The sequence below is a fragment of the Plecotus auritus genome (assembly GCF_963455305.1).
Source record: "Plecotus auritus genome assembly, chromosome: 6".
NCBI classification, from domain to species: domain Eukaryota; kingdom Metazoa; phylum Chordata; class Mammalia; order Chiroptera; family Vespertilionidae; genus Plecotus; species Plecotus auritus.
Genome location: NC_137773.1, coordinates 24,741,617 through 24,756,817, shown reverse-complemented (window position 1 = coordinate 24,756,817; position 15,201 = coordinate 24,741,617). Strand labels below are relative to the sequence as shown.

Below are 15,201 nucleotides of genomic sequence, written 5' to 3'. Positions count from 1 at the left end.
ATAATCTGAAGAAAATTTAGTACTTACAGAAGTGCTGTAGTACACCAATACACCCTAAATAACACTGAATTTACATAATGAGAAACTAACTCTCTTTTCCATGTCCTTCCACTCCAACTCATTTCTTCAAGAAAACCATTACAGTTTTTTTGGTGCTGGTTTACCTTACTATCTTTATGACCACCGTCTCCTTTTTTTAATAAAGATGAACAGGCCTCAAACTTAGTACATTAGTCAAGCAATAGTATTTAACTATAAATCTGGAACACTGTTTTGTTGGCATTGCACCCACTTTTATGCTTTCCTTCTTAGGCGGGCAAATTGGTCTTACATTTGCAGAAGAGATATCAAGTTTTCTGTTCAAAAAATCAACCAGGGTTCTGGCCAGGTATCTCAATTGGTTAGAGCAGTGGTCGGCAAACTCATTAGTCAACAGAGTGGCAAACCGCAGCTCGCGAGCCACATGTGCGCACGAGCCGCAGTTTGCCGACCACTGGGTTAGAGCATCATCCCAATATAACAAGGTTGCAGGTTCGATCCCTGGTCAGGGTACATACAAGAATCAACCAATGAGTGCATAAATAAGTGGAACAACAAAAATACCTCTCTCTCTCTCTCTCTCTCTCTTTCTCTCTCCCCTCCCTCCCTCTTTCTGAAAAAAAAAATCAGTCACTTTAAAGAAAAATATAAAGTAGATGACAATATGTGGTACCCAGATAGAAACGTGATATAGGGATATGGGAAGAACCATGAAGGTGAAAAAAGTGAATGCCAGAAGTTCAAAAAACACTGATTAAAGATACCCTATAGAACAAGCTTTTGCCAACAATGATTAAATGTGTCTATTCTCTTTCTAATATTTATTTGAATGTACATTTGGATTTATTGGTCCATCAGAGCAGACTATAAGTTATCAGTGTTACAGTGGCAATAAGATCCTCGTTCTTTTCAGAAAGCTGCTAGATGAGTCGTGAATCTGCAAAGCTCCTTACTCATGTGACTTTAACAGAAAGGATTTGCAAGTGGGACTGAAACTCCAAGTACCATCCATGGCTCATTATTTATTTACCTAGTTGCATTTGAACCTGATTTGCTAGACCCCACCTGTGCTCAGAGAGCTAAGAAACACTTCTGCGTATGACCTCTAATTTCAGGGCTCGGGGGCATTATTTATTTACAGACTGTCTAAAAAGATTTTTCCACTTTCAACGCCTTATTTCTTTCTTCCCTTCACTGCTTCTGACATTTGGGAACAGATTCTTTGGATTTCAGAAATGTGAGCAATGGTGAGACTTAGCATGAAGGTGACTTTTGTTAACACACCAGCTCTCCCTGGTGCACATGAACTCTACAGAGCTTCACGGGTATGGAGAGGGCCTCCCCTAGCCTATAGGGGCCACCTTTGCACAATTTAGAAAAAGGTGCTTCGTTTGCCCACCACAGTCTCATGAAAGTGCATGGCTGGCTGGTCAAGCAGGACCCAGGTTGGGGTTCTGTTCCCACCTGTCCTTGTTGTCCTTGTTTGCAATATATTGCTCTACCATTCGTTGAGGCTCTGAATGGAGACATACAGGTCCTGTCAATGAAAACTTGTTCAAGATTTACCTTCCATTTCAGAGAACAGTGTTTTAATCTTAGATTTCAAACATGGTTTCATCCCAATTTTACCATGAGGTTGTTCTGTCCTCTCGCATTCAACATCTTTCACCTCCTCATGGTTTCTTGCCAGCTTGGTGGTTGTAGGTTGGGAGAAAGGTCCAGAAATAAATTAATCTGTAAGTTTAACCACTCTTAGAGACTACCCTTGTGAAAGATTAATTGTGGATTCTGGAACCAGATCGCTGAAGTTCAAAACCAAAGAAGATATGATACATATATACAATGGAATACTATTGAGTCCTAAGGAAAGATGAAATACTGTCACTTGTGCCAACATGGATGGATCTTGAGAATATCATGCTAAGCAAAATAAGTCAGATGGGAAAAGTCAAGAACCATATGATTTCACTCATATGTGGGATATAAAACTGAAAGCATCAATCAGACAAGACAAAAAACACACACAAATTCATAGACACAGACAACCATATGGTGGTTACCAGAGGGAAAGGGGCAATGGAACCTGTGAGTCTTTGGTGCACAGAAGTGGTGTAGTACACCAATACACCCTAAATAACACTGAATTTACATAATGAGAAACTAACTCTCTTTTCCATGTTCTTCCACTCCAACTCATTTCTTCAAGAAAATGGAAGAGGGTAAAGGGGTCCAAATATATGGTGACGGAAGGAGACTTGACTTTGGGTGGTTAACACACAATGAAATATATGGATGATATATTATAGCATTGTACACTTGAAGCCTATATCATTTTATTCATCGATGTCATCCTGGTAAATTTAATAAAATAAAAACAATTCACCCACTCACTTGCTCAGAGAGGGCCAATAGGTTGCCTAAACTTCCTTTGCTACCTTAGTTTCTCCAGGGATAAAAATAATATTTATTTCTTAGGCTCATTGTAAAAACAGACTGACATCTATATTAATAAAAGGGTAATATGCTAATTAGACTGGGAGACCTTCCAGACGTCCTTCTGGACAAAGCCATGGTGGTGGGGCCGAGGCAGAGGTGGTTAAGGGCAATCAGGCCAGGAGGGGAGGGCAGTTGGGGGCGAGCAGGCTGGCGGGGGACAGTTGGGGTGATCAGGCCGGTGGGGGGGCGCAGTTGGGGGTGAGTAGGCCAGCAGGGAGGGCAGTTGGGGGCAAGAAGGCCAGCAGGCAGAGTGGTTAGGGATTTTCTGTATTATATTTCATTCTGAACTCCATTTGAGAATCTTTGCAGTTAAAAAGAGAAACATTACTTAAGAATTAGATATGTAAATGGATAAAAGCAAACAAACAAAGAATATTGAGAGCTCTTCTCTAAACATTGTTTTGGGGTCCCTTTCTGGGGGAAAATTTTAAGGTTACTTTCTATTTATTCAAATTCTGAAAAACTAAGGCTTTCAGGAATTTCCCAGGGACCATAATGAACCACTTTTAAATAAACCAATTCCTGGTAATCCCCCACCCTGAGCTCAGCGTGTAGAGTTGCTCTTGGGAGAACCAACGGAACTGCAAATCAATGCCTGCCTTTTGGAAGGTCTTCCGGTGTGATTTTCCATGTTTCATGTACCCTCTGTCCACATGTATATTTCACCCCAGACAGGCCATTACATGCACCTCTTACCTGGGGATTTTAGCAATTGGGAAGGATAATTGCCTATTTCTGATCTGCCTCCTATGCCCATTCCTCTAAGTGAGCTGTGTATGATACTGCATTGCTTATATATATTCATTCAGCACCAAGCAGAAACTTTGTTTTATTCTTACTGATTCATCTTGGTTCATAATCATCAGAAAAGATTGGTATTTAAAGGAGCAAAATCCTTTCATAGAGTGGAGAACCTTTCCATGGTGTGAATAAACACTCCTTGCACCTCAGAATTTGACTTTAAATATGTTTTAATTTAGAGGATACCTGCTGCTGTTCTCCCCCAATGTCTTACTCACTAGTGCAGAGCCCAAGAAGGCATTAGACATTGGATGGCCCCTAACCAGTTGTCCTGATATATATTTTTTCATATCCTGCCAATTTAAGCACCCCATCCAATTCCATCAATTTCATAGTGTCTAAAATTCTCGTGTTTTTAAGTTATTTGGGAAATAAATGCTCTGTCGGGAAGAACAATACTGTCTGACTGGTATTTCTGACAAAATAAAATTATGGCATCATCCATAATGTAGGTTTTTTAATATCATCCCTAGTCCTGGGGAACAGAGAAAGGCAAAAACTTAGTCCGTGGGTGTGAAAAAGAACTAACTTGCTATCTTAATAGCTCCCCCCTTGCAGATCCCCAAAATGTGCTTAAAATCAAGTGGGCATCATATTAACACACACACACACACACACACACACACACACACATACACACACACACAGTACTTTATGTAACTCTGGAGGTTCTGATGATGACAAACAGCAACAATTGAACACTTACTTCCTGCCAAATGCCGAGCTGTCTCCCACAGACACTATTTCACTTGATCTTCCCAACAATATCATGAGAAGACTATTATCATCATCCCGCCTTTACAGAGAGATCAGCCACCTTTCTAAGGTAACACAGCGTATTAGTGATAGAACCTGGACTTAAAGCCAAATAGTCTGACCCCAGAGAACAGGCTCTTAACCACAGCATCTCAAAGCTTGTGAACCACTGATGCAGTGCTCTGAGCATGACCCCTAGGGAAACAGAGAGAGAGAACAGAGACCACCTACACTATGATAGGGTGAGTTATTGAAGTCACCCACTGGTACCACTCAGGCAAGAAAACCTTCTTTTAGCTAGATGAGTGCTACTTTGTCTTGAAATGGAATCACATAAGCAAACACAAACACTGCGGCCATAAAACAAACCTTGGCAATAAAGGCAGTGACATTTATCTTCAGCAGCAGGCTGGATGCCATCAAAGAGTAGATAGTCAAGTTTGGCAGGAGGAGTATGGACGGAGAGACCTGGACAAAGAGTCAGTTGACATCACCTCCAATGACAGCCACAGCTCCTTGAAACCACGGATGAGCGGAAATGGAAATGCCAACACCTCCAGGTCCTCTGACAGCGTATGGCTTTCATGCCAACAGCTAACATAATGAGCTTATCTGCCTGAGCTCCTGAGGCTGCCCCTTTCTTCCTTCTCACTGTCGGCGCAAAGACTCCCATTCACTTTGCAGATGTGCTCCCTGCTGGATTTAAGTGTTAGACCCACACAGCAATGGCACGAATGTTAGAGCTGAGAGAGACCCAGGCGATCATCTAGTCCCCCCACTCCATTTTTTATGAAGGGAAACTTAGGTTCAATACAGGAATGGGACTTAAAGTTGCAATGTGTTAGGGGCAGAGGTCAAGGTAGGACCCAAGTCTCCTGGGTCCCAGTCTAGAACTCTTTACACAGCCCCTTTGTAAATAAAGCTGAACTGTTCCCCCTGCTTTCCTGTGGTGAGTTATTTTGTTGGGCACCATTAGGGGCCATTCTGACTTAACAGACAAAAAAACCACTAATGTTGTTTCAGAAAAAAACAGGGATACAAAGGGGTTCTTTCCTAGCAAAGAAATAGATATACCAAGTCCAATGTCATCAGGAGATTCTTGGAAACTGTGACTTTAAGCAAAATGACATATAAGGAACCCAATTTTCCCATCGGCTAATTGACATAAAGAAGAGTTAAGTTCCTATAGCATGTTCTGGTCATAAAAGCATCACCACGTCTAACCGGTTTGGCTCAGTGGATAGAGCATCAGCCTGGGGACTGAAAGGTCCCAGGTTCGATTCCGGTCAAGGGCATGTACCTTGATTGTGGGCACATCCCCAGTAGGAGGTGTGCAGGAGGCAGCTGACCAATGTTTTTTCTCTCATCGATGTTTCTAACTCTCCCTCTCCCTTCCACTCTGCAAAAAAATCAATAAAATATATTTTTAAAAGAAAGCATCACCAAATGTTTAAATAAAGACCCAAACATTTCTAATATTAAACACTGAGGTAAAGGTGAGCTACATATATATATTTAGGAAAGATGAATAAAAATAAGAGAATGATTTTTCAACCCACTTATTTCAGTTTAGGGACCCGGGTGGCCAGAACCTGTCCAGGCAGCTCAAGGACAAAGTGGGAACCAACCCTGGACAGGACTCCCCTCCACCTCAGGGCCACTCACACACACACACACACACACACACACACACACACACACTCACACACACACATGCTGGGACAATGTAGACATGCCAATTCACCTCATGTGCATATCTTTAGGATGCAGACATGGGGAGAACATGCAAACTCCACGCAGACGGTAGCTCCTGCTGGGAATCAATCTTATAAGAAAACAACCTTGAACAAAGCAGCACTATTCGAAGATCTGCTGTATTTCCATTCATATGTGCTTTATAGTAACAATGTTTCTCTTTTAAAAAGAGCCCATAAGAGACCATTGACAATTTGATATTTTGCATAGCTCTTGGTTCCCTGTTGATACTCACAGGTTATACCAACTTAAAATGTTGTGGACAAAAATTGCCCAAGTAGAATTATTAGAGCATGTGCTCTTAACGGCCCCCCTCCCCAAGTTAACCCTTTCTGAAGCTGAACTGCAGACTTACAATCAGATACTCATCTTTGTGGACCATGTTCTGGCTCCCAGAGGGTTTGCTGGTTTGAAGAGCATATTGATTTGAGGACAGGCTGATTGAGCTTTTACTGCTGGTACCAAAAGCACAGAAGAATTTACAGAATAAGCTTCCAGTGAGAAGCATGCGTGTGCCGGTGGGTTGAATGGACTTAACGTTCTCTGTGGTCCTTCTCTCCCGCCAGGGCACGTGCACATCACAGACTTCAACATCGCCGCCATGCTGCCCAGGGAGACGCAGATCACCACCATGGCCGGCACCAAGCCTTACATGGGTATGGGCTTCGGGGCAGCTGTCTGGACTCAGAGCAAGGCATATGTTTTCCATTTCTGTAGGAACCATTTATCACGCTCCAATCACCTGTAGGGACTTGCAGCTGGAAATGACAAGCCCCCCTCTGACTACCTGGGGAGCTTCTGATTTCATGGGTCTCAGGTGAACCTCAGGATTCTCCATGTAGGACGCACCCCAGTGGAGGTCGATTCAGGAGGGCCACTGAATACCTTTTGAAAACACTATTTTATAGCGTTATTTAGGATGGCGCCTGCCCACTCCCTAACAAAGAATATTAATTCATTAATTTCTGCTAATTGCCTCTGGGTGCTTGGTGCTGTATCAGATGCTGGGGACCCTGGAGTGAGCAACACAGACCAAGTCTCCGCCCATGGAGCTTACTTTCTGGGGAGAGGATTTTAAGCAAAGAAGCGATCAGAGAAGTAGACACAGACATAAGTAGGGTGCTAATAAGTGACAAGTGTTATTATAACCACTGTTTAATATGGCATACATGCAGAGGGCTGTAAAGGTTAGAGTGCCTTCCAGTTATAACTTAAGTTTTCACTTTATCACAATGCCATGAGTCCTCCTTTTTGAAAGATGAGGAACCAGGTTTTACCTGAATATTTAAAATTTACCCAGAGTGAACGGATGAGAAAAAAATTAAAATGACATGCTTTGACCCTAATTAGTTTGATGATTATAGTGGATGATGTCACTGGTTAAACTGGTGGCATTAAATTAAGTCGGGGGTGGAATGAATTGTACTGGCTAGATGTGGTCAGAGGACTTCACAGGCCAGATATCTGCACTTGAAATCAAGGGCAAGGACAATGCCACTTTCTTTTGATAGTTCATTCTTTTCCTCATGCAGCTGAAGAGAGAAAGGGAAAGAGAACCCCCACGTGCAGGACTGCATCACTTTCTAAGAGAAAGAAATCTATGGCAGAAAATGAGCTTCATTTTATCGGATACTTGAATTGCAAATGTTCTGGCTTCCACTGATCAGTGGAGGGAATAAACCTATTTTGTCATTTCTGAAGTAATGGACACATATAATTCAGCCTATTTTCTGCCTAAAGCCCATGGTACTCAAATGATATAAAGGACTATCCACGCCTGCTGGTCTGATGGGCTTAATTCTGCAGGTTACCTGGGTTTCCTTCCATATCAAGGACTATTTTCTTGGAGCCAAGCCAGAAAATGTGCATCTGGGTTTTCTAGGCCTGGTTTCCATGGTGAGAGGAGGAAAGGGAGGCCACCTTTATTTTCTCTCCCCAGTAATTTTCAATACAAGATCCATATAATTTAATTCTCCTTGAAATTGGCATGTCTAGTCTTTTCACCACATGGAGCTTAGAAATTGGAATCTGGACAAGGTTCTCTGTGCCTCTCCATCTTCACGCTTATAATTAACAATTACTAACATTTACTGAAAGCCTTCTATGGGCCAGATGATGTGTTAAATGTTTTGCATTCATTTACTCATTCACTTTTTTCCTCAACAATTGTATACGACAGGTTATAATTATCTGCATTTTACAATGAGGAAAACAAGAAGCTAAGTGATTTGCCCAAGATCACATGGCTAGTAATTGAAAATGGCCTAGATTAAATCAAGCTCTGTCTGACTTTCGACAATCAAGTTTCTTCCTGAAAGAGAAAAATTGTTAATGTTATTTGTGGTTCTTAAATGGTTGTAAGCCAATTTAAGTAGGCCAAATTGTTAGAATGGCTTCTTGTTTCTCTGTCCAGAAGTTGCCCTTGGCTTTAATTTTTGGATGGGAGTCTCTCTTAAGAAGTACTATGGGTGGAAATCATCTTTCTTTAAGAAAAAAAAAATATGTTACCAAAACTTGGCAAAATCTACTTAATCGACCCTCACCAGCACTCATTTTATAGCACTCCTATAGGATATTAGTTAGCAATTAACCAGAAAGAAATCTGAAAAGAAAGAAAACTTGGATTCAATACTGAATGAAGATTATAGGAATATACAACAGCTCTTAATATGAGATGCGGAGCATATAATGAAGCAATTCCTTGGCTCTGGAAATTAGAAGATAAGCAGTCTGCCAGTTCTTAACCATTTTTCATTCATAATCTTCTAAGTCCATGCTTTCTCCCATCACTCCAATCCTTCCTTCTCCCTACTCCTAGGTCTGGGCAACTATAATCCAGATCACTTAGAGTTTAAATTAAAACATTCTTCCCCTCCAAAAACAAACAAACAAATTCACTATGGAAACTGTGTACCTTGCAGATAAGCAAAGGTGACATTAAATTAATCCCTCTACTTACAGATGCTTATGGTTTCCTTCCAGATCTTTTGTCTATGTGCACACAAAGACATCCCTTTTTACAGTTGGATTATACTGAATTTCTGTAACCTAAATTTTCACTGTATAATGTAATCACAATAATAACAGACATCATAAACTGAGCATTTATTATGTCCCACACAGTTTGCTAAGTTTTTAACATTTTGTGTCATTAAATTCTCAAAGCAACCCTATAGAATAGGTTTCACCATTATTCTGATTTCACAGATTTACAAAACAAAAAAAAAACCAAAAAAAACCAAACCAGGCCTAGAGAGAAACTGACCTGGTCATAATCACACAGCAAGGACTGGTGGAGCACCAGGTTAAACCCAAGTCTAAATACGTCTCGAGCATTGATGGCAAGGGAGGTGTAATGGCTCACAGTTACTGAGCTCTTCCTACGTGCCCAACATTGTTCTAAGTATGTGTATCATGTCATTTAAACTAGATGAGGCAGGCACTACTGCTGTTCCCACTTGACACTTGCAGACTGAGAAGTTAAGCTCTGCCCAAGAGGAGCTGTAGATATAGCCCTCAGGGTCTGACGTCAGAATCTACCCTCCAGTTGGTTTATAATCTGAAAAACAAATGATGGAAATCCAAATAGCTAATAAACACATTAAAATATGGCCAAGCTTATTAGTAATCAGGAGAATGTCCATTTTAACCACAATGAAAGACAATTAGACACTCACAGGATTGGCAAAACTCAAAAGCTTAGTTAATACCATGTGTGGATAAGGAGGTTGACTAAAGGAAGTCAGACGCCTTGCTGGTCATCGTGTTAATTGGTCCAACCACTTTGGTAAATAGTTCCGTGTGATCTAGTGTATGTGGAGACATACATTCCATGCCCAGCGGCTCTCCTTGCAGGAATGTACTTACAGAAATCTTCCATGTACAGGAGAGTCATGAAAGGGTTGTTCACAATACTCCCAAGTTGAAAACAATCCAAATAGCTATCAACTATAGAATAGGCAGGTAAATTATAGTATGTGAGCAGACTGTGAGCAAGCTGACACCATGTGCAGCAATTTTGATAACATGTAATCTTGAGCAAGTAAAGCAAGACACCAAAGAAAGCAAGAAGTGGGATTTAACATATATGAGATGTATATACACACCTACATATATGTTATATACACATACATGCTATATATACACACATATACTTACGTTATATAGACAGGGAAGGGCAAAAGTATGTTTACAGTTATAATATAAATAATGCAATAATTAATAATTAATAATACAAGAATAAGCTCTTGTGTTTAGTGTACTCACAACCTTAGACCTACTTTTGCCCACATATACACACACACATACATAACATATAGGCAAAACTGAAGTATTGCTTAGAAATGCGTGTAAAGATAGTAAATCTATGTAGAAAGGGAACAAAATTACTAACATAAATTCAAGAAAGTGGTTACTTCCAGGGTTGTGAACAGGACAGGAATGAAGGTGGGCTCAAGATTCTATTTTGTGACCTGTGTAATGGTCCCCCGGCTATTTTCTTATAACTACTTGTTAAGTTGCTCTTGTGTGTTTTAATTCCTTTTCTGAATGTAGGTTGAAATGCTTTAAAAACCAAAAAAATACCCAGTGGCTGTTTGAGGGAAGTTTTGTCCCTCTCCACCTCTATCTGTACCCTCTCAGGGGTAGGGGATCCTCTGGCGGGGTTGACAAGAGCTCCTCATTATCTCTTTGTCTGACTTTTCAGCTCTTTGAGGGCTCAAAGCATTGCCCACCCATTGTGCTTTTACATATTTGCCTGATGTGTTTTTCTTCATGTTCTACCAAAATTCTTCAGTGCCGTGAATATTTGTTAAATGAATGAACACATATTCAAATGTCCTCATGCTGGAAAACAGAATAAGTAGAAAAGAAAAAAAATATGCTCATATAAACTCCAAAGATGATCCAAGATGACAGGATTCACAGCTTTTATCAAGTAATGCCATTCTGATAGGTATTTTCTTAGCACGATGGTCTGTTTATCCCTCAAAGGTCTCTGCAGCTTCTTTAAGGGAGATGTCAGTCACCCTGGGGACTATCTGAGATGACTTGTGAGATACTGAGAAAGGAAAGCAGAACTATAGGCCATTCCATCCAGTCTGTGAGGTACCATGGGGTCAGGGCCATTACCTCCCAAATCGCACAGGGACCTGTGACTTATAGAAAGGATGCAGTGAAGCATGAACCGTGAATCCTGTGGGAAGGAGGCCTGCTCAGTCCTGCTTGCGGGCTCGTGCAGTCAGGCTCAGTCCTGGGCTGTCAGCATCTACCTCTAACTGCATGCTGTCCATAAGATTTTACTTAGAACTGAGGGCACTGGGCAGGGCAAGTCAGACCCACAACCCAATAATATTCTTTGCCCAGAGTCAGCACCTCACTACAGAGAATGGGTCCAATGTGTGTAGCTCTTGGTTAGGTAAAATTCCCGTTATTATAGATGTTTGCCTCTCTAAAAGAGTGCCTAATTTTTTAAATCCTCACCCGAGGATATGTTTATTGATTTTAGAGAGAGGGAGGGGTGGTGAGAGGGGAGGTTGAGGAGAGGGAGGGGGAGAGAGAGAGAGAGGAGAGAAGAGAAACATCAATGTGAGAGAGAAACATGGATATGAGAGAGAAACATCAATCTGTCATTTCCCTTATGAGCCTAACTGGGGATCAAACCCACAACCTAGGTGTGTGCCCTGACTGGTAATCAAACCCACAGCCTTTTGGTGTATGGGATGATGCTCCAAGCAACTGAGCCACCCGGCCAGGGCAAGAAGAGTACCTAATTTTGTGAGCACTGTCTAGGTGCCAAACACTGAGCTGGGATTTTGGCATGTACTACATCATTTAATTTCTCACCTCTAGAAAGATTGCCTTCTTATTCTGACTTTGCTGGTGAGGATTCTCAAGCTCAGCCAACAGACTTGTTCAAGGTCACAATAAGGGATGAAGGCAAGTTTTGAACTCAGCACAGCTCCAGGGCTAATAATTGCAACCATTGCTTGATTAATTGATTCAGCAGCATTCATTCATTCAATGTCTCTTGAGACTTTAAATGCCAGGCTCAATACTGGGCACTAGGAATGTAGTGGTGAGCAAGCAGATAAGATACCTTCCTTTGCTTTGTGTTTCATTCTCCTTACTCCACCCCTTAGGAGTGAGGACTATTCTTGGAAGAGTATGTAGAATGTAGAAGGTTCACCTTGGTCAAAGTGCTTAGAGAATGGGCAATGGGGGCCTTAAAATAAACTGTAGCTCTGTTTTCCACTTCAGTCCATTCAAAGAACGATGTTACAAAGTGTAAGTGACTCACAGTTTATGTAAAACATTATATCTCTCAGAGTGCCCACTCCCTCTTCCCTTCCTCCCTCACCTCCAAGAGCAAGGTGCAAATGCTGCCCTTGCCTCTTCAAGATGATGGAGATGGAGAGCCAACACGTTTCAGCCCTTTAGCCCTAACCTGCCAAGTCAAGACAATACACCTATCATCTCAGCCTTCTTGGTTTCAGGGTCAGCCGCACATTGGAGGCCTGATGGGATCTAATTTTTCATAGTTGCATGTTCTAAATAAGAGAAGAATGTGTCCACAAAGGCCTGAGGCTACCTGTTGTGTGGGTTGATGAATGAGGCTCCTGAGAGAGACCAGAAAATTAGAAATGTTGCCTGCTGTGAGCAATCCAGCCATGGATGATAGATATCTATGCAAGCGTGTCTCCCCTCTGCCCCGGTGTCTCACCTTTGGAGGACCCCGCTGGGAAAGTAGATTTGTGAGCGTCTCGGGGAGTAGCACAAACCTAACTTTCCTGTGTTTCCAGCACCCGAGATGTTCAGCTCGAGGAGAGAAGCCGGCTATTCCTTTGCTGTGGACTGGTGGTCCCTGGGGGTGACAGCCTACGAGCTTCTGCGAGGCCGGGTACAGTAGGACTGCATTTCTTTGCACTCTTCCAGCTGTTTCCATTTTCAGACGGAAAAGATGGATTTGTGTGTGTGCTAAAAACCCAGCAGTTTGCTTGGGAGGGGAAAATGGCTATGCCCTGTGAAGCTGTTAGCAACCCTTGGGATTTCTGTATTCATTCATTCTCCCAGCTACGGGGACCAAGCATGAGAGTTCACATCAAACCATGGGTGGTGGGCACATGGTGCAACGTACAGATCTTGTAACGTAGAAACCCACACCTGAAATCTAGATGTTCATGTTAACCAACGTCACCCCAATCAATTTAATAAACAAAAACATGAAAATAAAGAAATCAATGAATAATGTCGAGATGATAAGCTCCAGGGAGGGGAAATCCATATGCCTCATTAAATATCTTGTATAAATACACTTGTTTGTTTAAAGAAAAGCATTTTGCAGTCACGCTATAAAAGTCTAATTCAGACACACTTCCCCAAGGGGAGTGTGAATTATTAATTCAACACGATCCATGCCCTGTCTTGTTGGATTTCTGTCTGTAAGTTCCTGGGTTCTGGGTTCAGTGGCAAATTACAGTAGTTTCCTTCTAAAATAAATATTTCTTAAACTAAGAAAATGCCTAGGGAGATTTTTTTCTAAGAAAATATTTTTTTTCTTCCTCCCATATGTTATTTTTTTCACCTCTATGGTCATTCCCTGTTACCTATCTGATGTATCAATATTGTCAGGTTCTTCTTTCTGCTTTAGAAAAGTGAAGGAAAGTTATGATTAGGTTGCTGTATGTGTATACACACACACACACACACACACACAAATATATATATGAGAAAGAGACATTTAAGTTCTACTCTCTAAGCAAATTTCAATGTTATACAATGTACAGTGTGTTCTTGTATTATTTTCCATAAGAACAACTGTAAACTTACTTTTGCCCCACCCTGTATGTCTATACACATCTGCATCTATTCTTCTGTTGATAGACACTTAGGTAGTTCACATATCTTGGCTTTTGTGAATATGCTGCAGTGAATGTAGGGGTGCAGTTTATTTTTCTAAGCACAGGTGTGAACTTCAATGAGAAAAAATACTACTGCTGCCAAAGCTTCACATAGTCACACACACACACACACACACACACACACACACTCACACACCCATACACTCACACACACCCTTCACAGGACTTACCCCACCCAACAAACACAAACAATCTTCAGATGTCTTTGTGTGGCTTGGCATTCTCTGCCCCTTAGAACCAGGTTAACTTTTCAGATTTTGCTTCAACTTGAAAGACCCTGACTCTTGATAAACTCACTTTGGCCTCTTTGGATGTCCTTCTCTCTGAGGCATCTTGGGCTTCTTTCCCTTTTCTTTCCCTTTTCTCCCTCTCTCCCTTCCTTCCTCCCTTCCTCCCTTCCTCCCTCCCTCCTTTCTCCTCATGTTCCTTTGCCTATAAAGATATTTGGCAAGGTAAGCCCTGGTCTTCTTAAAGAATCACTTTAAAAGTACTTGGGAATTGCTAAATTGAATTTGAATAAAGTTAAGGATGTGTCTTAAGTGCAGGACCATTCAGCATCTTTATATTCAATGTATATTGGTCGTTTCTGAGAAAAGCCACGCTATTCGACTGTCCCAAATGTCTCTGTGGGGAAGGCCTTTCTCCAGGTCTTTCTTACTCAAATCCTACCCATTCCCGGGCCCCTTCTCCATAGAAGCATTCTCTGATCTTCAGCTGAAGTGATCTCCCAAATATTTATGCACTTTACTTCTCTTATAACCTGAATTTAAAATTATTGGAAAATATAGAGAAGCAGAAAAATAAAGGTAAAATCAACCATATCCACTAAGGCAAAGAATATTCCCAATTAAAAATTCAACCCCCCTTTGACCTTCCAGCCCCACCTTTCAGAATTAACAGTCGCCGTACTCAATTCCAGACCTTTTCTGTTTTTATAAGGTTAATCTATTTTCACATACACATATATACATTATTGTTGTTGTAACAAATGTAAAATATGCTTTGTCTTTCTGTTGAGACTTTTTTTCCACTTAAGATAAAATGTAGCACTTTCTACATCAAAACATCTAAATCCATTTTATTTTTTAGGATTAAATCCATTTTATAAATATATTGCCCTTGTAAATTTTTCCAGGTATATCGTTGTTGATGTTTGTATCACTTCTATATTATGAGATGGTAAATTCATTAAAGGTTAAGCATGTATCTTACATACTTTAGTGATAACTCTAACTAGGTACCTATGTGTGTAGTGAATGAGTGGGGGAACAAGTCTCCACAAATCAATTCTCATACATTCCAGGGAAGGATCACCAAGCAGGCTGCATGGAATTATGTTTCCAAATAGAGCTAATCAGAAGAAATGAAACTCAGCATTTAATAATGACTATCAACATGACTCCCCCACAGAGAGAGTGTGCCAAACGATCATGTC

At 41.1% G+C, this 15,201-nt stretch overlaps 1 protein-coding gene across 2 annotated transcripts in view; it reads left to right on the top strand.

Moving 5' to 3' along the window:
• Window positions 1–15,201, top strand: part of STK32A (serine/threonine kinase 32A) — a 92,787-nt gene that overhangs the window by 62,760 nt on the left and 14,826 nt on the right. For both annotated transcript variants that reach the window (XM_080673086.1, XM_080673087.1), the window contains exons 7-8: window positions 6,414–6,503; window positions 12,648–12,745. In XM_080673086.1, the coding sequence (XP_080529212.1) occupies window positions 6,414–6,503; window positions 12,648–12,745 (188 nt within the window). The remainder of the gene's footprint in view (window positions 1–6,413; window positions 6,504–12,647; window positions 12,746–15,201) is intronic.